Here is a 21,668-nt window from a genome sequence, read left to right on the forward strand (position 1 = left end):
TCGTCCAATTTTGAGGCTTTTTTTAAGATTGACAATCTCGACTCTAGATATGCCTTAAGGATATTACTTGAGAAATTCAACAAATAATCATGGACAGTCAACTGCTATGGCATATTAATTATTTTTAAGAAAAGTGTTTTTTAATGTGTACATTACCTTTTGGAAAGGTATGACACTCAAAAGTCTATTGTGCTACCAACAACAATACAGATACATGTAAATGGATACAGAAAATCAATTTGAAAAAAAAAACTCATTCAAATTACTTTGATTAAATTCTACATTCACTGTTATATAAATATTTGCTGTAATTAAACGGGTGTACATTTGTATATATAACTCGAGCAACAACTAAATAATAAATGTAATTATGAGTAAAAATGTTGGGATATCAATCCATACATAATGAAACACAGTGGTACATTAATTTCATTAAAGTAAAGCCTACATGATTGATTGAAGGCTGCGAGTCTGCGTGCACTGAGCCTAAATAGACCGAATTTGAACCGATTTACTTTGGTTCTTTTGTCCAACATCAAGCCATGCATAAAATAATATTTCAAATTCAGTTTTCCCCTTACAATACCTCCGAATTTAGTATTTCTATTATTTTAGGTGAAAACTGGAGGCATGCATCTTTTCCTTTCGTTGGATAGTTCCTATTTTTCACTTCCCATTGTAGCTTTGAATTTTCGCTTTTTGTGACTTCCATGGATAGACCTTATGCATCTTAGAGGGCATCTTTTGTTATTTTAATTCAGTAACAATGAATGCACCAGAGGTTCACCCATGCTTATTCCAGCAAAGCAAAGGCATTGCCCTCTAAGATGGCTGCTGCTACGCATATGGTCTATATCTGCAATAATTAACCATTAATAATTATACATCCATCACCTGGACACTACAGATTCACTTCTCAGCGAAGAACTCGTTAAATATCTAGCTCCACAAAAATTAATTTTAGAGGTGGCTACCAAGTTCACTTTAACAGGATAAACATTTATAATCATAACTTTGCAGTCAATGCTAAGGATAGGAGATAGTACGTAGAATACATGTACTTGTAGTATATTTAGTTTTCCTTATTATTTTTTAATGTGATTTTCCCCATCATTTACCTCGATTGAAGAAATGACACACAACAGCTTACATACAACGCCCACAGACCCAAATGGGAGCAAACCCATTGTGTGGCCCTCTTGAGGCCCCTTAAGAGCCCCCCATGCACATGGAATCCCAAGTACTGCCACTGACCCAAACCCATTTTTTTTTTGCTTACCACAGAAATGACAACTGTGAATTTTGAGAAATTTAAAATATCTAAAAGGCTGCTATTAGGAAGAGCATTATTGGAAAAAGAGACCATCCTTTTCATGACAATGATATATATGTATTGTATTTATTTTCACAAGATTTCAATTTGTTATTATTTTTATGTGAAAGGTTCAAGTGGGAATATTGTCTGTAATTTTGTTTCTGTTTTTGCGAGTCTAAATTGAAGAATACCTGTCTTATTTTGTGCGTATTTGCAGTAAAAACAACATTGGCTTATGATCGGGATCAAAACGTACTCCTGCCTCATTTACCTCCTCCTTCCTCGATAATTATATACTGCCTTGGTTGCCATGGTAACAAGAGCTTCTCAGTGACTCTCTCCTTTCTTCCCAGAGATCTAAAAACAAAACAAAAAGGAGTAGAAAACATTGGAAACTGTTCAGAGCCCGTCACAATGTAGTCTGTACACTACCTTCATCTCTGAACCAGAATCAGAGACAGGTCAGAGGTCAAGTTACTTTACACACATACACTCCCACATTTGTTAAAATATTTCAGCCAATTTATAGACTGAAGTTAAGCACCAGGGGCAACTATGGAGTGCTGTGGTCTGGAGTATTGAATTCTTAGTCTGGAGCATTGTACTCTAATTCTGCAGGTTGTGGGTTCGAGTCCAGCCTGAGGTTATGGTGATGGGGGCCCTTGGGCAAGGCACTTTGTCACTCATTGCTTCTCTCCACCCAGGAGTAAATAGGTACCTGTGAGGGTACAGATGGTTATTGTGATTGATTTTAGCTGCTTTGTGCCGAAATGGCAGCATCTTGTTGTATACTCCCCAGGGAGCTGAGATTGTCTTTGGAATGTTTCATTTACCCAATGTGCAGGAGTAATAATGATGTAGCGCCTTGAGCACCAATACTGGTGGATACGTGCGCTTTATAAATACGTATTATTATTATTAAACAACAAAATCTCAAAATCTGAAAGTCACCCCATGTCTTTACTCAGTCAAAAGCAGGGTATGAACCAAAAGACTGAACACTTAGCCAAACATCTAAATCAGCACAGAAACTATTTCCTATTAACAGGCTACAAGCCAATAGCCTGAATACTACGAGTGTCAAATCTTACCCTCTTAAATTCCCCCATTTTGGTGGTGTTGACGGGCGAACCGATGAATGCCAGATGCCCAATTCTAGTCGTGTCCTCCATACCTTGATTATCCTTCACAAATAACTACATCAAGAAACCAAACCAATGTTTACATGTTTACGTTACATACGTAGTGTGGACATTCCTTTGTTTTCGTGTAGTTAAGAAAAACCTGTGAAAAAAAATAATTTTACTCACACTGCGAAAACTCTTTCAACCCAAATTTTTCTCTATGATTCCCTTTGGTGTTTTTCTTCATTTTGCCACGGATAAACTTAACCCCAAAATGCATCTAAACCTGTTTTCCAGAGAGGAGGAAACACTGTTTGGACGTGGGCAAGTCCACACAACGTCACTGCTACCTGGTTTATGTGGATCTCTTATGTTTGGAAGTCCACACAATGTAATGCTTGTACTGTTATACAAGTTTTTCACAAGACAGGAGAACTGTTGGTGGATTGTTTTTGTTTAACCAGCTTATTTGTTTATGCATCATACTTTCTATGTAATGGTATGTATGGGTGTGCTGTAATTTGCAACACTAATGCATTCAAATATTAGTCCTGTTTTTTTTTCCGTAGAAGTAAAATGGCTTAGTGCACAAGGTAGAAGATCAAATAAATACATGTAGAGACTCACTGTCACAGATGACACATTCTGGAACTTGACGAACCGAAGTGGAATGACCACGTCTTCACCCACGTCATCTTTTGTCAAACTGAGGGGCAAGAACAAACAGTTGATGCAGATTATAAGTCTTTAATTGGGGAGATATCCTAATTGTTGGTTGAGATTGAAAGTAGGAGAAAATGAGTGTTAGGTTGCGTCTGAATCACATGACTATGGCTAGCGATTACACAAGCACCTATGGAAGCCAATGAAGCCGCTTCTCATAGACAATGTGTGTTACTGCTAGCCGTAGCCTCATCCAGAAGTTCAAGAGGGTTAAACAATGCCGCAAAGGAGTCTGTGAAGAAACCGTGTGCAAAAAACTTCTGGCCAGTCACAGTGCTCTATCTTGTTTCATGGCTACACAGCTTAAGGTTCCGCTTACTTCAATTCCTGCACTGGTTCACTTCTCTCAGCTGTGTCAAAGTCCAAGGTCTTGATTTCGTTGACAAAGATCTTCACTGTCTTAGGGACGAAGCCTTCCGGTCCTGTAATCTTCAACGAGTGGACTTTCACATTCTGGATGAAACCTATGTTTATTATCAGCTGGGAAATATACAAAGCAACAAGTCGATCAAACGTTGAATTGTCATCAAAGTTCAACAAGCTCAGATGGCAGCAGTACCCATCACATTTCGAGCTCGAATTTTTTTATTTAAAAAAAATCGCTTGAATCTTTTGATAAAAAAGATTATACACCGCCTTACAGTCAACCCTGTTTGCCGGTCGAAGGACAAATACAGACTACTTAATTCTCTTTAATTTAACAATTATGAACAACGTTCATAATTTTGGAATAAGGTACCAAGTCATAATTTGAAAGTTATTAATCTGTGAATATTGTTTTCATTTGGTGGGCCCGTCGAATGCCTTATTGGAAATTAGTAAACTGAATCTACTCTTTGTAACTTGTTTTATTCATAACCAATTACATATATCACCTGTTCATCGCAATCCGATTCCATATATCTGTCATCGTTTGTCAGACAAGCTTCAATGTCATGATCGTTGCACTGATTTAAACACTCGATAGACGACTTGTCAATCAACTTAACCAAGTCCATCTGAAAGTTTATGCAAAAAATAAACATTGTTAGAATCTAGTGGCAATAAAAAGGTAATGCTTAAAAAAAGGTTATGTTACACCCATTGCCCTCTAGGAAATGTAAGACTGAATCAATGCTGGATTTGTTTCATGCAATCCATCTCTTCCTCAAAAGCAAATATTGTATAACGTTACCAGGAGTGCCATACAACCTCTTAGGAAATGCTTTGAAACATCCTGTTTTGATATCTGCCCTAGATCAAGACCATCTGACAAGAAGAGGAGTTGTGTATTTGCTTTAATTACCTCCCTTTTATGCAAAATGTATTTGAACTTCTCGGTACCAAAATATCTTAATAGATCAAAATAGACTTTAATTTGAACAAACTCTGCAAAGTTATTCATAAGGCATACAGTTTTTATTTCTGTCGCATGACAGATCGTGCAAACCAATCAAAAATGTAAACAAACAGTTTTTTTCAACATTTTCTCTCTAGGCATAGACATTATGTGGATATTATGTTACCCAGAAATTTGCAATATGGTTAATAAGCAATCTAAGACACTCGATTTTGGGGACAATTTTGAATCTTGATATCAATTTTTCAGCCCTTACATAACTTTTGGACTTATCCTCCGCCTGTTCACCATTGGCTTCAGATTCCAACCACTTCTCCACTTTCAGCTTGAGGTCCGGCATTTTGGCTCCACGGAATTCATCAATCTTTGCCTTGCTGCGGAAAAAGACAAAGGTGGGCATGGCACGGATTCCGTACTTGGCGCTTGATTGCTGAAAATGGGAAAAGTCAATCATTATTGAGTTTATTCCTTCGGTCATTAAAAGAATAAATTGCTCAGTCAACCATTATAAATATAATGTATTGTTACTGATGACTATGCTAACTTTCAGGGGAATTCAACGAGGAAACCACATATTTATTTGTTTCATTATTTTCGAGTTGTTTTGAATGGTAAAACTACAGACTTTTTTTACTTAGTCAGTTCATACATGTTGTTAAATATCAAAAAGTGCGAACTGATTATTCCGAGACAAGTTTATTTGGCTACAAAGACATTATTGCCATGAGCTTGATTATCTGCACACTCGGAACACTTAATCTTCTACAGATTAAATACCTAAATTGTGCTACAAAGAAAAAAAAGATACCTACAGCATTATCCTCAACATCGCATTTCAGAAATACGGCACCCGGGAACTGAGTAGGTAACTGTTCAAATACTGGGGCAATTCGCCGACAGGGGCCACACCTGAAGGAAGGAGAATTGTTATAGGTAACTTTTTTAAAGCACGCAGACCTAGACGAGGCAAAGTCTAAATCAAATTAAGCTTAAATTGAGAGTGTCATCACACAAACATCACACAAGGTGCACTCGGGTAAACCATTCATTCCTCAATTGTTTTGTGCACAAACACGACAGATGCGCCTACGGGCCGTTACGTGTCCAAAATTCTGTACAACTTGAACTTGAACTTGTTGAAGAAAGTCATTTACCATTTGGCGGTAAAGTCAACAATCACCGGTTTATTCCCTGCATTTGCAAGCTCAACATCCAACTGATCGTTATTCACTACGATGAAATTGCTTGGTGTCGGCCCAGCGTTGCTAGCCATGACTTCTCTTTTTTTGGGGGGTGCGATTTTGGTTGTTCGATGATTGTAAAAATTGCACGTTCCGTGCGGGTCTGGTGCAAACGTAGGTGCAATCAAATCAACTACATGTAGGTCCGAGTGACCGAGTCAACTCGGTCCCACTTTCATGCACAACATGACAATGCAAGAATGACGCGGTACCAGACTACGGCTCTGGACCAGTGCAGAGAGCGCCCTCAATCGTCCTTTCATAAAGATTCCTGAAAACACGGAAACTTTTCGCATACAGAAACTAAAAATAATTTATACAAAACATGACATAATTATTTACAAGGATTTCCAAACACTATATATGCTACTAATGAGGAATAATCAGAAGAAATGACAACGAACAATTACTCAGAAAATCGTTAGTAAACGTCGGGCGTCAAGAGCATTTTCTAATATTTCCTAACAACATTGGAAATGTTTTTCAGTCCCAGATCCATGTCATCATTTTTGCAATGACTGACCTTTATTGAGATTATATGAAGAAAAAAAGTGACGTCAGGTTGCAATATTTTTTCCCTGAAGTCAATTTGTCCTTCTATGCAGTATGGAAATTGAAGACAAACCATAGAGCAAGGGTGTTTGATTCCCAGACTAGCACATAAATAATCCGCCATCAACATGAAGGTTGATCAGACCCATGGCGTATTGTAGGCAAGACTTAAAGGCCGCTGGCCTACTGGTCGTATAACATCATTGCCACCTAGATGATGGCAGTATGATTCGACTCGTCTGGGGACCATGCATTAGCGTTGCGAGGGGGGGGGGTCCAAGGGGGCGCCCCCCCCCCCTCCACGGACAAGCAAACAAACAACTTAACAAAAAAGGGGGGGGGAGAAAAAAGAGGTGCGAAGTCATATTGCTGTTAATTTAATGGGTGGGGGAGCAAATGTCCCTGCCCACCCTCGAAAAATGATAAATCGAGAATATGCTGAAAAGTACAGTGATTTTTTTTTGGGGGGGGGGGGGAGGGAGTGTGCTTTGCCCCCTCGAGAAAAAACAAACCTGGCGACGCCCATGTGACTATGAGCTGTAATCATCGCTTAAGCCTGGAAAGTCATCCTTTTTACGCAACCACCAATCCGATTGCTCTGGTCACTGCTAATATTTCTGGAGCTCTCATTGGACGGAATTCGTTAAAAACTAGCGATCCGGGGTCAACATGTACGCGTGATCATGACAATAAGCTTCCCACAATGCCTTGCGTTTCCTTTTTTGTTTGAGCGATTAGTCGTCACTTGCACTTTGATTGGTTGATTGGTAATATTGAGAAGTAGGTCAACAGTCAAGGTGTGGTGTGCAGAATGACTACACGGCGTTTGGGCTGGTCACTTGCGACTACAATCAAGTCAGCAACAATATCTGCTACAAACACTTGTACCGTGAGCGAAGGACTGATTTTTGTTTCAAGTTGCTTAGAATTGTCCAGGGATATGTGATGCGGACACAAGGCCACGGAGGCCTATAAGTGATGATCATGCAGAGGTCCTATTGTCCACAATCGCGCTCTGGGGATCAATCTGGTCAGAAACGAAGAAACACCGAGGCATGTGGCGGCTGACGAGAGGCTGACAAGCAATAATCCTCGCCCGACCGTTTCATTCGATCTCAGGTATGGTGAACAGTCAAATTTGAGGTTTTATTTTGAAATGGCAAGTTTCAGTCTGCACAATGAAAGATGGAAACCATTTCTTCAAGTTGCATGGTTATTTGAAAGCAAGACTAGAGCTGGCAAAACTTCATCAGCTACTTAATTGACTGTATTATCAATCAACTGAAAGTTTAAGAGCCTCAAATGTTGTCGAAAGAGTTAATTTTCTAAGAGTGCATACTCTCTCTCGCTTCATGATGGCGATCCGTGCAAAGGATGAATATTTTTACAAGACTTTTCTTTTGTTCACAGATGCCTAAAGTTTTCAATTTGTTTTCTTTTTAATTTGTCTGTCACGTCTCAGTATGTGCTGTAAATATCCGAAATCTGATGCATTCAGCATTTTCAACAAAAATGTAGAAACGTTCAGATTCGGTTTAATATCCCATTTATTCACTTCGTCATATGTTATGTATTGCAATTATTTTAAGATATAATAAACACCTATTTCTGAGACCATGGGGTGTTATCGATTTCCGTTAATATTGGCCGGTTCACATTTTTGAAGATGTTATATTCCCTTTTATTATGCTGAAATGAATGAATGAAACGATACTTATTAATTCCCGGTATAAAAAGACGCATGTAAAAGTGTACTATCATGAGACGCCAGAGGTATACTATTTTCGAGAATGTTTAATCTGCAAGCTCTAAATCTTGACGGTTTGCCTTAATGTCACATCGTCCCTAAATATTTGACTGCTGGATTTTTCAGTATAATTTCAATGAAAGCCCGGTTCCGATTACTCACAAAACAAAGCTTCCTTGAAAATTGTCCGACAACGTACGCGATTGTTTACAGACGTCAAGGCTATCAATAGGGTTACGTAATCAGATTTATGTCTCAGAAATTGCAGGTACAGCGCGTGTTGTGTATTATTCCAAAAACCCTTGGAATTTTCCGTCGACGGATTATTTTTTTAAGGTGTCGGCCTTCGTTTGACCATCAGGGGTGTCATTTTGCCAGGTCGCATTTCGCAGTGTCCAGGCATCACTAATAGTGGCTGGGACAATAATGTTCAGCTAGATGCTGTCCCAAACATTGACCCAAACCAGTTTTCTGCGTTTATATTATATTCTTCTCACTTCATTCTGGAGTTCCCATTATTCCCCACCCCTATTACAACACCGCAGGTTCAGGCTATCAATTCAGGCTTCTAAATATCGTCCTTGTTCAACCTTAAAATATCTTCTCTCGTTTGTGTATTTCTTTTTTTGTGCACATGCTCTCAGTCTAAAAAAAAAATTCCTCACCGTCAATTCGTGTTCTATATGTGTTTTGTTTTACAGACAATATGCAGCTCAGGCGAAAGCGAGTAATGAGTCTGCTGACTGGGTTCTTTATCCTCAATTCCATAAAGATGGCTACCAGACTAATGAACAGCGGGAACATAGAAACAACACTCCGCGTCCAAAACATACATAGTCGGTTGAAAATGAATCTCCTGAATTCTCGTTCGGAACGTGGTCTAGAGAACGGTGCAGGAATCCTCACCAGCACCGTTACGTCAGTAGAGGATAAATACAAAGCTTGCAGGGAGAAGTTCGATTGGGGAGTTTTGAAAAGAAGCAACAAGTCTAGCTCTTTTACGATTTTACCGCATGCTGACCCGTGCTGTCTTGGAAGACCAGGCTCCATCTTCTTACTCATCCTGGTGACGTCATCACCCCGTCAGTTCAAGATTCGCCAGGTGATACGCGAGACCTGGGGCAGTGTGGAGGCTGCGGGAGGAGGCAGCCTGCGGGTTCTGATCCGCTTCCTTCTGGGCACGGTCAGGGGAGCGAGCCACGCGGAGCGCACCCAGTCCTTCATCCTGGCCGAGAACGCGAGGCACGGGGACATCCTCCAAGGAGACTTTGAGGATGTCTACCGGAACCTGACTCTCAAGACCATCGCAGGGATGGAGTGGGCTGGCCGCTACTGCCCAGCCGCTTCTTACGTCATGAAGACGGACAGTGATGTCTACGTGAACGTGGAGGGTCTCGTCCAGTATCTTTCAAACTCCTCTCAAAATCATCACCGTCGCCTAGCCATCGGTGATGTTGCCATCGGCGCCAAACCCATCCGAAGTACAGTCTTAAAGTGGTACACGAGCGAGGCTGAATACAGCCTTTCCGCATACCCCCTTTCATGAAAGGTCCGGGTTACGTCGTGTCCGCTGAAACCGTCCAGATGCTCATCCAGAACTTCTCTAAGACTCCTTTATTCGTCTGGGAGGACGTGTACATTGGGATGTGCCTGAACAATCTAGGCCTCGTCCCGACGGCAGACGAACGGTTTGAGACCTGGGGTGTTAGCGTCAAAACAGGTTGCGATGTTGCGCAAAGATTCATGGTCCATGGTGTCAAGTACTACAAACTGAAAAGTGTGTGGAGACTACACCAGACAGTTATGAGTTCAAGGAAGTGTTTAGCTGAGAAAATATGAGCAATGCCATCTGGAAAAGCCAAAAGTCATTTCGAACGATGATCCATCACTTACCATATTGTCCACGCTTTAATGTCTTCCAAAACTTTGAGTTGCTTTCATGATGGCTTACGAACGCATAATGATTGATGCTTTCATGATGGCTTACGAACGCCTAATGATTGAAATATGAGTCATAATATTTTGTAAATTAATCTTTTTTCCTTCGTTGCTTCATTGGAAATCTCATATTTTAAAAAAACCTTAGAAAATATGTAGCAGTCCATTCTGAAACGTATTTTCGTGATAACAAGCCCAATAAAGCTCTGACAGTTTAACCTTAAAATTCTGTACAAGTTTTGTCTGAGAGTGAATATGATTTGAAGACATGACTCAAATGTTCAAAGGGTGTTTTCTCTCAGTACTGTCAGTAACAGGCTAGGAGCCCGTAATTTCAAAAGCGTGCACATGAGGACGGACCTCAGATATATGATCTTTGTTTACAGAGTCAAAGTTCGTAATTCCTTCGGCAATGCGTGATGTTAGTCTTCAGGACCCACAGAGACTCCATTAACCTTGAGACCCCGCCAAAAAATTGTCCCGATCCCAAGATCAACAAAAGCTAGCCCGAGGTGTATGAGGTCCCCGCTGCTCGTGAACTTCGGCCCTGGAATAGCTCGTCCTGAAAACCCCATAATTTCTGAACTTAGTCCAGTTCTGTAAAGACAAATAACAGCTGACGGATATACATTTTAGGTTTCTTCGTCACTTATAATGAAGAATTTGTCATGAGTATTGGGAAAGTAAAAAATACATCCTTAAACTAATTTTGCTCTTACAAATAAAATGCGTGAGTTTCAACAATCTCATGGTCTGAAAACAATTATTCAAGCCTTTAAAATGACTCACAGCCGCACAAAAGGTTAATTCGGAAATATTCCGTAGGGCAGCACTCCCCGCGTCCGTGATCTAATATCATTTCATAATGCAAGCCACTATCATGAGCAATTACATAGGCGAAATTTGCCCGGGACGAAATCACCTGGCCCTGCCATCTCTCCGAGAACCTTCTCTGAACTCAGCGGATAGGCGCGGCTACGGCGTGGGGGCAAAGGCCTCCGATCTCCCCGCTGCGTGCGTGCGTGTAAGAGCGCGGCGGTCAGCGTACCGGGTCCTTGCACTTGCTGCCGTCATTGCACGGCGGAAATGGAACTGAAGACATCAGCCTGGGAAAAACATGATAACGGCTAGTCGGTCACTCGACTAGAATGACCCGACCTCAATATTGAGCGGAAAAGAAACGTCCCCAAAAGCTTATTAAAATTAGTTGTTAAATGCGCCGTGGCGATCCTACCATATATAGTCTGCTTAGGATGTTGTCACTTTCCGATCCCGTGAGATAAATTTGACTTAACAAATTCAAACTGCATAATAACTAATAATTTGAGCTGAAAAGTCATGAGGTGGTTCGCATTGAAGCATTTTCCCACTTTCAAAACCTGAATATTTTTTATAGATTATGATATAGGGTTGTGCCCTCCACTGACGCGAATTTGCAAACCGTTGTATATACTCAGTGCCGCCCGATCTTTGCTTGATGGAAACATTGCAAGGCAGCTTGAGTGTTTAAATCAAAGCAACGGCCTGCTTAGGCACTAATAAGTGCAGGCGTCTTTACCCAGGGGCGTGAATCCCCCCGGGGGAGGGGGGGGGGTAGGGCGGATATATCCCCACACTTTTTGACCCTGGGGATGGGCCCAGGATAGGAGCGGTTCTAGAGCTATATTTTATGGGTTGGGGGGGGGGGCTAGAACGGGTGTTTCCAGAATTTTTTTGAAGGAAGGCGTGCTGAAATGTAGACAGTTTTTTTTTCTCTGGACACTTAGGCCTCCGATAATCAACAGGGGGCGAACGGATTTAAAAATACAAAAGTTGTTAATGCTTTGTTTTGATGTAAAGTCAAGGCGCATATGCGCGCAAGTAAAGATGTACATTCTGTATCATAAACAGCGCCCCCTAGTGTAATGTGGTGTCCAGCCCCCCCCCCCCCCCCCCCCCCCCCCCCAGGCTGGCCCTTTGGGATGGGACCATCAAAACAAATGACAGAATCCTTTTAATTGATTGGGTCAATATAATCGGCCGTTGACTTCCCACAGCAATGATGAGAGCGGTCCCCCCCCCGCCCCCCCCCCCCCCCTCCAACAAACCTTCCAACACGGTACGATCATCCGAGATATAATTCACAAATCAAAGCAGCGGGTCGTCGCCACCAATTAAGACTCCTACGTGTCAGTTATTCTTGATAAATGGCCTCCCAGTGGGACTGCCTAATTTTTATGACAGGAAAACGATTGTTGTCCTCCATACGAGTAATTGAATTAGCATCGGCTGTTGGGCGGGATTGGCTGACCAGTTACATGTCGAAATCGATCTTCAGTGCAGCAATTAAAATCAGTTTGAAGTTTGGACAGTATTTTCTAACGTACTCCGAGCAGAACGTACGCATGCGCATGGAGAAGAGGCACAATTCATCGCAGTTAGGAACTACCCACAATTCTCTGCGTTTCCTTAACAAAAAGTCTGTGAAATAGATAGGATATAGAAGGGAACCGGCGCCCTGAGGCATAGGGATGTTTTTACCGGCATGTGTGAGTGAATTCACCTTCGCGTATTTGTCGGTAACCCGTGAGGTTTGTCATTGTCATATATTAACCCTACCCATACAGACAGCTGCACCCCCCCCCCCCCTCGGTATCGATCCAATAGCATGGCTACCAGGCCACCCCTAATGATTATTGATGTCTTTATGCTAACTTGACAGATTGGGTCATTAAGGACTTGTGATTAATTAGGCCTACACATGGCATTAGCTGTTTATAGACAAGTGTGCATTTTTACTCGCAATTGCCACCGTTGGTCGGTCATTGACAGTCATCATTAATTTTGCTGGGCCCAGAAGGCCTAGAGTCCTCATTGTACCTGACTGACTTTGACTGACTGACTGACTTTTGTTTAAGACGTTGTCAAGACAAACGATTTAAAAAGGTGAATTTGAATTTGGTTAAATTATTTAAGAACAGTAATTTCTCTAATGAGCAGCCATTAGAGAAATAACGGTTGCGTTTTTCTATGGATAATTTGGTGTGTTTTTTGTAATGGTGTAATAATAGTAAAATGACTAGTGTATTTTCTTGTAACCAAACAATTATGTTTGGGATTTTAAGATTGTTTCTTTGAATCAAAATACTGAATGAATTTTTAAAATGTATTTCAAAAGGTTTTTTCTCACCTGTGTACGAGTTCGATTTGCACTTTAGTTCCATTAATTAATCAACCAGTTGTAATTGCCATGCATGTCTCATAACGAAGCTCTGAGGGCAGAGCCGCAGAAGTTATAAATGACTAATCCCATTAACCGGACAATAGTTTGTATATACAATGAATCAGGTTGTATCAGAAATAATAATGATAATAAAAGGGACTTGTGTGAAAGCTGGTCGAATGCCTTACTCCGAGCTATTTTGGTTGTATTCTCCGAGAGTAATTTACTGCCTCAAGCGTTCTGCCCGTCAATTGCGCTTAACCGTACAGTTGAGCCATATAATGGAGGGAGAGAAGCGAAAATTTAAGGAAAATCGATGGCTTTATTTTATTGGTCTGTAATGAAATTACCTCTCGTTTCCTCCTCTCGGGCTGATGGACGGGGAATTTCAGGCGCGAGCGGCGAAAAAACACCTGGCGCTCGCGCCGGCCCGGGACTAGCTCGCCCGATGACGAGGATGAGTCTAGCGTACTTTAAAGCAACACCGGGGCCGTGGGACTGCGGGCATGACTCCGTCCACGCGGCGTGGTGCACGGCAAGGTTTTTTTGACCGGTGTTCTCCTGGGTCGATACACTAGAAGAGTCTTTATTAGAGACCATCCAGTCAGAAAACACATTGAGCTGCCTAATGCTGAAGTGTCTTCCGATCATTTCATTTAGTCAACAGTAGGAGACATCAGACCGATTACTAGTGATTTCTGATCGCATGTCATCGCGGCATTGGATCTTTGTTCAGTGAAGTCTGCACTTGTGCACTTAAATGTATTGATATCAAATATGAGAACCAAAGTGGTCCCATCAGGGAACAAAGAGTAGGGTCGCAGCTTATACAGGTGACGTTGCGTGAAAACACTTGTTTTGAGAATTTGGTTTTGGAAAATAGATTTAGAGGAAAGTTTTCTTAAAAAAAAAAATCAGATTGAAATATCTGTGTTTTAACGATCCACAACTTTAAAACATTTTAACCTCGCTGCGATAGCTGCTGATATTTCTTTCTTTTTTTCCCGCAGGAAAATGTGGCGTGTTTTGAATGAAGATCCTCCTTTTTGCACAATTTCGCTCCTTTAAAAGGAATGCAAAAGGGAATGCGATGTATGGCCCATGCATTTATCACGGCCTAAGCACTTCCGGCGAATCAGGCACGGGCGAAATAACTCTTCGTTTTTTGCCCCCGTACTTTTCTACACAAGCGCGCTGACAATGAAAACAAGCTCCGCAACCGAAAAACGCCATTAAGTACGGCCGAAAAAAACACCTGCCATTCCTATTAAGTATGCAAATGAGCTATGCGCGCCGGATGCACTTTGCACCAATGAGGGCACGCGGAGGGCTGTCAATCACCAATGTGGACGGCTAGTTGTGTAATCAACGGCCATCACATTTGTGAAGCCAGCACAAGTCAACATCGCATATAATATAAATTACGATGAGGACCGAGGATTACTGTGAAAACGGTAGGCGGGGCGGAGGGGCGAGTGAACAAATTACACGCGGTTATTACATATTGTCAAACACATTTTCACTCATGTACTCAACGGTTTAGCCGATGAGGCCTATTGAGTCAGACGGTACGCAGCTTAGTTTACACGGCAGGGCCTCGCCGACTGCTATACAGAGCCTTATAGTAAATCTCAGCGTCCGAAGATGGAGGGGTCTTCTGTGAGTGACACGCCGGGGAAAACGCCGCCGTCTCCCGTCAACCCGAGCCCGCCGTCCCCGCTGCTACTCGCAACGAATCTGACACTGGGAGTGGAGCCCCGGTTATCGGCCTTCAAATCCCTCGTAACCCCTGGGTGCGAGAGTCCAGTCAAACGGGAGCCGGCGGGCCGAGATCAGATGGGTCCAGGGGACAGAGCCGTAGCCGTACCGTCGATACACAGCCACTCCGGGAGCAGCTTTCACGTGTATTCCAAGCTTATGGACTCTGCCTCGGCAGTCGCTGCGGCCTCCAGTGCGGCAGCGGCTGCAGCTGCGGCTACCTTACGATACGGGGATCTGACAGGGATTCCTAACCTGAATTGTAGCAGATCGCCCAGTATGTCATTTGGGACTTCCAACAGCATATGTAAGTATACGGTGGTGACATTTGTCACTTACCAGGCTACCAAATAAATTCCAATAATAAATCGGGATCGTGTGTTAAAAATTTAAATACATTTTTTTTACAAAACCTGATCACTTATTGTGATGCACTTTCTTGCTTTCATCTTGTGCAAAATAAAATGAGGGACTTCTAATATTCATCGACAAATTCTACATTTAGGCATTTATCATTGGCTCAAATGGGCCTTGCAGAGGAATTTGCGACCATTTTCTTCCCAAAATTGAAACTATTCCGTTTCGTCCCTCCCTCTGACATCTCAGTCACTCGCAGGCGACGCAAGGAGACTCGGCAACGGCGCCAGCGAACCACCTTCACCAGCGATCAGACCCTCAAGCTGGAGATGGAATACCATCGCACCGAGTATATCACGCGGATGAGGCGGGTCGAGCTGGCTGAGCTACTCAGCTTGACGGAGACGCAGATCAAGATATGGTTCCAGAATCGCCGGGCTAAGGATAAGAGGATTGAGAAGGCACAACTTGATCAACAATACAGGTAAGGAGGAAGGGGGAAAAACAAGTAAAGAGTATTTTAAAGCGGAAAATGTAACCGTGGCATAAAATTAACAATTACTGTCAGTTTAATATCTTGAAGGACCACTCATCTACAATTTTACAATCATTACAATGCTTCCCCACAGAGCACCACCTTGCCTAACTTTTGGAGCTTTTTGGCCTTCATTATATGTATATGTGAACACTACCTTTAATATGTCAGCATATTTTCCGTCGTTATAAGATTAAATGCAAAAAGAATGCATACAAATGTTTAAAATATTTATCCCGATTTTTTTGCTAATTTTTGGCTTTTTGTTAATCGTCAAAAATGTAACGATTTTTTTTCTGATGTGAATGAGATGTCATTCGTTTCCTAACTTCTTTAAAACTCAATTGGGATACCTAATTGAATTTTACTCGTGGTCCAGTAGTGAAAAATCTACTCAAACTGTCTTTCCCAACTGTTTAACTCATTAGCCTACATTAACAAGCCATATTTGTGGCAAATACGCTGTCGTTTGATACGGAAAATATAAAAACAATCCCCCTTGTTTTCATTGAAACAAAATATTCATAATGTAGCATGCTTGGCACTTTGGCAGTTGATTTTGTAGCTAAAACATGGTCGACGTCTTTTTTTTTTAAATTGGCACATGAAATAAATAATGGGAATGATCCAAATAGTCCTGGTCCAAATCAAATGAATTGCAAAATTTGAACGCTTTTTCGCTTTTTCACGAACGGAAGAGATGTAACTGTGAAACTGTCACTAATCTGATTCACTTGATTCCGTTTGACAAAAGTCGACTAAGTAAAAAGTATATTATTTATAGCTTCAATTATTTCATACCTCATAAACATCCTCGAAATTTGGCAACTGCCCCAACGTCCCGCAAAATAATATATTAAGAATAAGCCTCGAGATAAGTCAAAACATTCACCAACATTTTAATTTTAGAATGTCATATTAAAATAGCCACAAAGTACCTACATTCGTGTCACGAAGGTGTGTGTTAGGTGTCTGAACTATAAAGTCGACCAGTACCACTTCATTTTACCAAACAAAATAAATTGCGAAGGGAAATAAGGCATCAGGAAAAATCGATACCGCAAGGTGTGACAAACGTATTAGGCAGGGGCACTCGTGTCCGTACACTCGATTTGTGTAGCGTTAATTCAAAAATGGCTAATCTAATTATAGAAGGTCGATATTGTTTATGACGATGTAATGAGATCATTATTGCTAAGAGGTTGTCCTGAATGATTACCAGATTGTATAACACGTGAATCGATTTGTTGAGAATAGGGTTGATATACTTTTCAACAAATTAACAAGTTATGTCGAGATGGTGCTTTGGCTGTGTGGTTTGTTAAGTAATGGAACAGCCCCGAACTAAAATCAAATTAATCTAAAGTCCTGCGAATTATAGGCTACTCGTACTCGAAACAAAGCGATATGTAGGACCTTGGCCTCGTGAAGTGTACTGATCGGCATTATTTTCAGACATTAACAGTTAATCTTCCATTGTTTTGGTCAACAGGAGTATGGGTCTTCCGACACCCGGCTGCACCTATGCCGCCACCTATCCAAGTTTCTGTGGAGCCTGCTACTACAATCCTGCAACCTCCAGTATGAATCCCACCGCTGCCACCATTGGAAGGCCATACCACCAGCTTAGTATCTGACTCAAGACGTCGCAATAAACTTGAATCTGATGCTTTTATTGGTTGATAAAAATCACAGAGTCTTTCTGTCAAGGAACTGTAGTTGATGTTTTGGAGTTTCGATAATACCTTTTATTTTATTTCAGTAAGCTATCCTGTGATCCCATAATCACACATGCCAGTCTATATATGAACTGGAAAGGTTTTGCCAAAAGAGTTAGTTTTCTCTTCTGGCTTCATCGATACGAATAACGAGACACATTATTTTCACCTCAAACAAACTTTTCTCTCTTTTTTCTAACCTTTACAAGAAATACATTCATTATCTCTGACATTTTGTCGATCATCAGAGCTCAGCTAAAGATGTGACCGAGAATGTGGAAATCATAAAAGGACTCCTTTATATTGGTTATCATTTTCGTCGTCTTTGGTCCTCCATGACACAAAAGGCAATAATAATTGGTTAAGGCAATCAACATTAACAAACTGAAAGTAATTCATTTCGTTCACACGATTAACAGAATATTTGTTTAAGCCTTCACACAGATGAAATCCCACCGAATTAAGTATGAATTGCTTCCCGATTAAGATTTAACTTTAAATCGGGAGTTGCTTGACGTTATTAGAGTCAACAGATGACTTCATCAAATTAATCTCGAATTGACCTGCCGTTTGCCTCTCTCAGCAACAGCTAAAATCGGGAGGATAAAATGGATGGAATTTTCTTTACATTTTATGACCTTGGAGGGAGATACACTGGACCTGTACAAATATAGAGAATAAAATGCGTTGCCTTCAGCACCCCCACTGAAGTCACTGGTACTGTTACGTATCAAAAAGGATGTATCAATATAAATATTGTTTCGGAACAGTTTGTTCTGAACGAATTTGAACAAACAAAATCTCCACACGATTCCAAGAATCCAACGTCTGTTCTCCCTCTTTTAAATTAGTGAAAAGTCAGGAGATTAAATGCAAACAAATAAACCGTGTACAGTGCAATAGCTATGATAAACTATTTTAATTATTGGAATGTTCTTTCTATCTGGTATTTGGTGTAGTTGATTGCAATTCTTCATGCAATAAATTGTTAATAATTGTACATATCTTAACACCTGCGGTAGTCTGATATCTCATTGAGTGTTTTAAGTAGTGGCTGAGGTATTGGCCTGTGGAACGAGATCTTTTTAAGGTCGGGTTGGGCTAAATACATGTACTTCATTCTTCCCTTATCACTGATTAAAAAACACACACAATGTTTGGGGGTTTTGTTGGGGGTGGGGGAGGGGAGGGGTGGGGAGGAGAAGGATGGGGGTCGGTTGGCTCAAACATAGTCATTATTGGAACTTCAGTTCAATAACTGTTTTCATGTTTTAAACAAAACAAATCAACGAATAAGTTGGTAGTTATGTATTTATGTAAATATTAACTTTCTATTTCAACTAGGTCCCTCGAAATTTGAAAGCATATAATCGTGCACAACTCATACAATGAGGAACCCAAATGAGGAGATATTAGCAAAATACAAATGTAAATAATATTGAAAAAAATAAAAGCTAGTCTATAAAATTAGGCCCTTTTATCAAATTACATGATTTAGACCTTGCACAGTGCTGGCAATCGGAATACTAGTTTGTCACGACAGAGAATTAGCCAGGCGCCACTAACAATTTTGCATGAGCTCAAAAAGATCCAGCACGTTAAAATAAATTGTACTAAACATATTTCGTTTGTTTCTGCGAGGATTTTGACTCTGATGAGCGCATGAATCTCCATTGCACACTACACCAGAGATTTCTGCATGACTCACCCAAGTCCACTGATTGATATCAGCACCTTCTAAAAGTGACAAAACATACGTGTAATGGTCACAACTACATGGTCATAGATTTTCATCACTGATGAAATGCAATATAGCCAGTCATCAGAAGAGGAGAGGAATAAAAGTGAAGGGGAAAAAGCCGTAAGTGAATGATTTGCGTTCCCAACAATCCCCTACATGTCACCCGTCCCTCGCCCTATAATCAATGCACAATACGAGTAAACAATTTGGCTTGGGACGTGCAATATGCGCGCTGAGAGGGGGAAAAAAAACCACGAAACTCCGAGGATTGGAGTGCTGCGGAGCGGGTTTGCACCTGTCCCGGAAGCCGGGCGCTGATGAGAAATCTCCCCCTCCGCTGCCGGCGCTAGCTACGGCAACGAGCCTTAATTCCAACCCATCATGAAAGAATAATTGCCGGCGGCTGGGAGGAATGGATATTTTGCTTTGATAAATCCTGACTCTTTTTTTGTCAGAACTGAAGAAAAGTAAAACGTGGATCTTGTATACGAGAGCAACCCTCGGCCATTAGACCATTTTTTTTTCATTCTCATCCGAATCGGTTTTCCTTCAGTCATAATGCCATATCGGTACAAATGTTTTGCTAGGTATAAACTCGATTAATATTCCCATCGACGTAAATAAACATGTTTTAAAGAGAAGAATCAACACAGTAATCCTTTTGTTTTTGTTGTGTTTGGTTTTGTTTACCAAGCTAAATTAGCAAATCATTAAGGTTGCTGAATGAATTGATGCTGTGAATTGAAGGGACGAACTTTCCACTCATTTCCTTAGAGTAAAAGTAAGGTTTTTTCTCTTATTAAATTTGGAGAAGAGTGCAAGTAGAAGTCCGTGTTCTGGTTCAATATGAGCCAAGGACATCAGCTCGACACCCCAACAAGGCTCGGCGAAAACAAAATCGTGACTGTGATTTCAGTAAAATGTAAACAGTGCGGAAATCGCATCATACACTTGAAATGACAAATAATTCGTTCGTTTAGCTCACTTATCCTGGTTGTCCAGTTATTATATTCTTAAGTGATTTCGAAAAGAACATGTTTGCGCTGGATTCACCTTTTGCTAACGAAAGGGTTAGGCCTATATCGAAAAGAGGACGTGCGTTCAGTTACACGCCAACTGCATGCACTCCTTGAATCTGGCACTAACACTTGTTTGTCGCGTCTGCTTCACATGTTGCTCCGTGTTGAGGGTTTATTACGAAGCAAACTATAATTTCAGTAACACTTATTTTGCCGAAGACAAAAACGATTATTGAACTATACGCCTTGACCCGATTGCATCTAACCGCGAGGTTAATGTTTCTGCAATTGCAGGTCACGCAATGGCGGCACATACACGGATACGCAGTATGGGGCACTATACGTTGCTTCTTACATTCAGGACTCCATAACACATCCGTTTTGTTTTTTGTTCGCTCGTCCTTTTTCAAGAGGGCTTGCGCAAATTCACAAAATCCTGTAAACAAACGCAGACGCCGCAATGCATTGTGGGACGTGAGTTGTCAACCCCGGTTCATGGGCAATGCACAATCCAGCCAATGAGAGATCAGGGAAAAATCGACGTCACCATGGCCTTTGGATGGTGTAGGGGAGCGAGGGAATAGTTTGTCATTAAACTAAATCATGTAGTATAAGTGATAGTTTTATAGAGGGCGCTGTCCAATGAATATTGGTTGATACTATGGTTGATATGGCGATCAACTCTTAGGAACTTTTGTGAATTCGTGAACTCTTGTTCACAGTCGGTGGATTCTGCACTCGCAAAAGCGAAAGAAAAAAAGCAAAGAATGAATTTGTTGAGGTCACCATTATTGTGGATTCGTCACAGATCACTGGTCTAAACTCTTTTCAGTCGGTTTGTAAAGTGTCAACAGTGTTGGTGCAGAGCCTACTTTTACAAACGTTATACAAACACTCGTACCGAATGTAGCCGTCTGGACTGCTTTTTTTTTTAATTGCACGGCTGCAGCATGGATTTTTAGTCGTGCAAACTTGTCTTCTTTCCTATTGCGCTATTTTTTCGACATATACTACGCATGGGGTGTAGCAGAACGCAAACCCCCTGCGTCTGGAATGGAGGCTACATGTGATTACTAATGTATAGTTTGAGGTACACATTTTTACAAAAATGCCCAAATTTCAACCTGATCATAGATCGGATTCAGTTATTCTATTGAAACTTTTACTTCGAGCTCTAGCAGCTCTATTGCGTGGAATGTTTGCGTGGAATGGTTTTACATTGTTTAAAGCCGGTTCGGGCTACGCGTTGGTGCTGGGGCGAGGCGGGGTTCCGTTTCTTTTTAAGTTTACATGTACATCGCATGTATTTTTATCTGTGTGGGGTATGAACCGGGCTTCAATCTTCTTAAGTATACATTT

General features: G+C 41.2%; 2 protein-coding genes and 1 pseudogene across 2 annotated transcripts; 2 read left to right on the forward strand and 1 right to left on the reverse strand.

Moving 5' to 3' along the window:
• Nucleotides 1-34: 34 nt before the first annotated feature.
• LOC119744850 (thioredoxin-like protein 1) lies at nucleotides 35-5,939 on the reverse strand. Its single transcript, XM_038221025.1, has 8 exons — nucleotides 5,656-5,939; nucleotides 5,314-5,410; nucleotides 4,758-4,931; nucleotides 4,038-4,160; nucleotides 3,482-3,642; nucleotides 3,067-3,145; nucleotides 2,407-2,511; nucleotides 35-1,672 (listed from the first exon to the last, which is right to left on the reverse strand). The coding sequence occupies exons 1-8, from the start codon at nucleotides 5,772-5,774 to the stop codon at nucleotides 1,643-1,645; spliced, it is 888 nt and encodes a 295-aa protein (XP_038076953.1). The 5' UTR covers nucleotides 5,775-5,939; the 3' UTR covers nucleotides 35-1,642.
• Nucleotides 5,940-7,145: 1,206 nt separating this feature from the next.
• Nucleotides 7,146-10,251, forward strand: LOC119744852 (annotated as a pseudogene).
• A 4,108-nt stretch (nucleotides 10,252-14,359) lies between these two features.
• On the forward strand, nucleotides 14,360-18,559 carry LOC119744853 (homeobox protein mab-5-like). The gene is made up of 3 exons (XM_038221028.1): nucleotides 14,360-15,246; nucleotides 15,546-15,780; nucleotides 17,324-18,559. The coding sequence occupies exons 1-3, from the start codon at nucleotides 14,826-14,828 to the stop codon at nucleotides 17,466-17,468; spliced, it is 801 nt and encodes a 266-aa protein (XP_038076956.1). The 5' UTR covers nucleotides 14,360-14,825; the 3' UTR covers nucleotides 17,469-18,559.
• Nucleotides 18,560-21,668: the final 3,109 nt, after the last annotated feature.

The sequence above is a fragment of the Patiria miniata genome, unplaced genomic scaffold (assembly GCF_015706575.1).
Source record: "Patiria miniata isolate m_02_andy unplaced genomic scaffold, ASM1570657v1 HiC_scaffold_7, whole genome shotgun sequence".
NCBI lineage: Eukaryota > Metazoa > Echinodermata > Asteroidea > Valvatida > Asterinidae > Patiria > Patiria miniata.

Excerpts from the sequence above, each read along its gene's own strand:
- LOC119744850 (XM_038221025.1), bottom strand. The coding sequence starts at position 5,774 with ATGGCTAGCAACGCTGGGCCGACACCAAGCAATTTCATCGTAGTGAAT. Across the intron at positions 4,932-5,313 it reads GCGATGTTGAGGATAATGCT|CAATCAAGCGCCAAGTACGG; the intron begins GTAGGTATCTTT and ends TCCCATTTTCAG. Across the intron at positions 3,643-4,037 it reads AATCGGATTGCGATGAACAG|CTGATAATAAACATAGGTTT; the intron begins GTGATATATGTA and ends TATATTTCCCAG.
- LOC119744853 (XM_038221028.1), top strand. The coding sequence starts at position 14,826 with ATGGAGGGGTCTTCTGTGAGTGACACGCCGGGGAAAACGCCGCCGTCT. Across the intron at positions 15,247-15,545 it reads TGGGACTTCCAACAGCATAT|TCACTCGCAGGCGACGCAAG; the intron begins GTAAGTATACGG and ends CTGACATCTCAG. Across the intron at positions 15,781-17,323 it reads CAACTTGATCAACAATACAG|GAGTATGGGTCTTCCGACAC; the intron begins GTAAGGAGGAAG and ends TTTGGTCAACAG.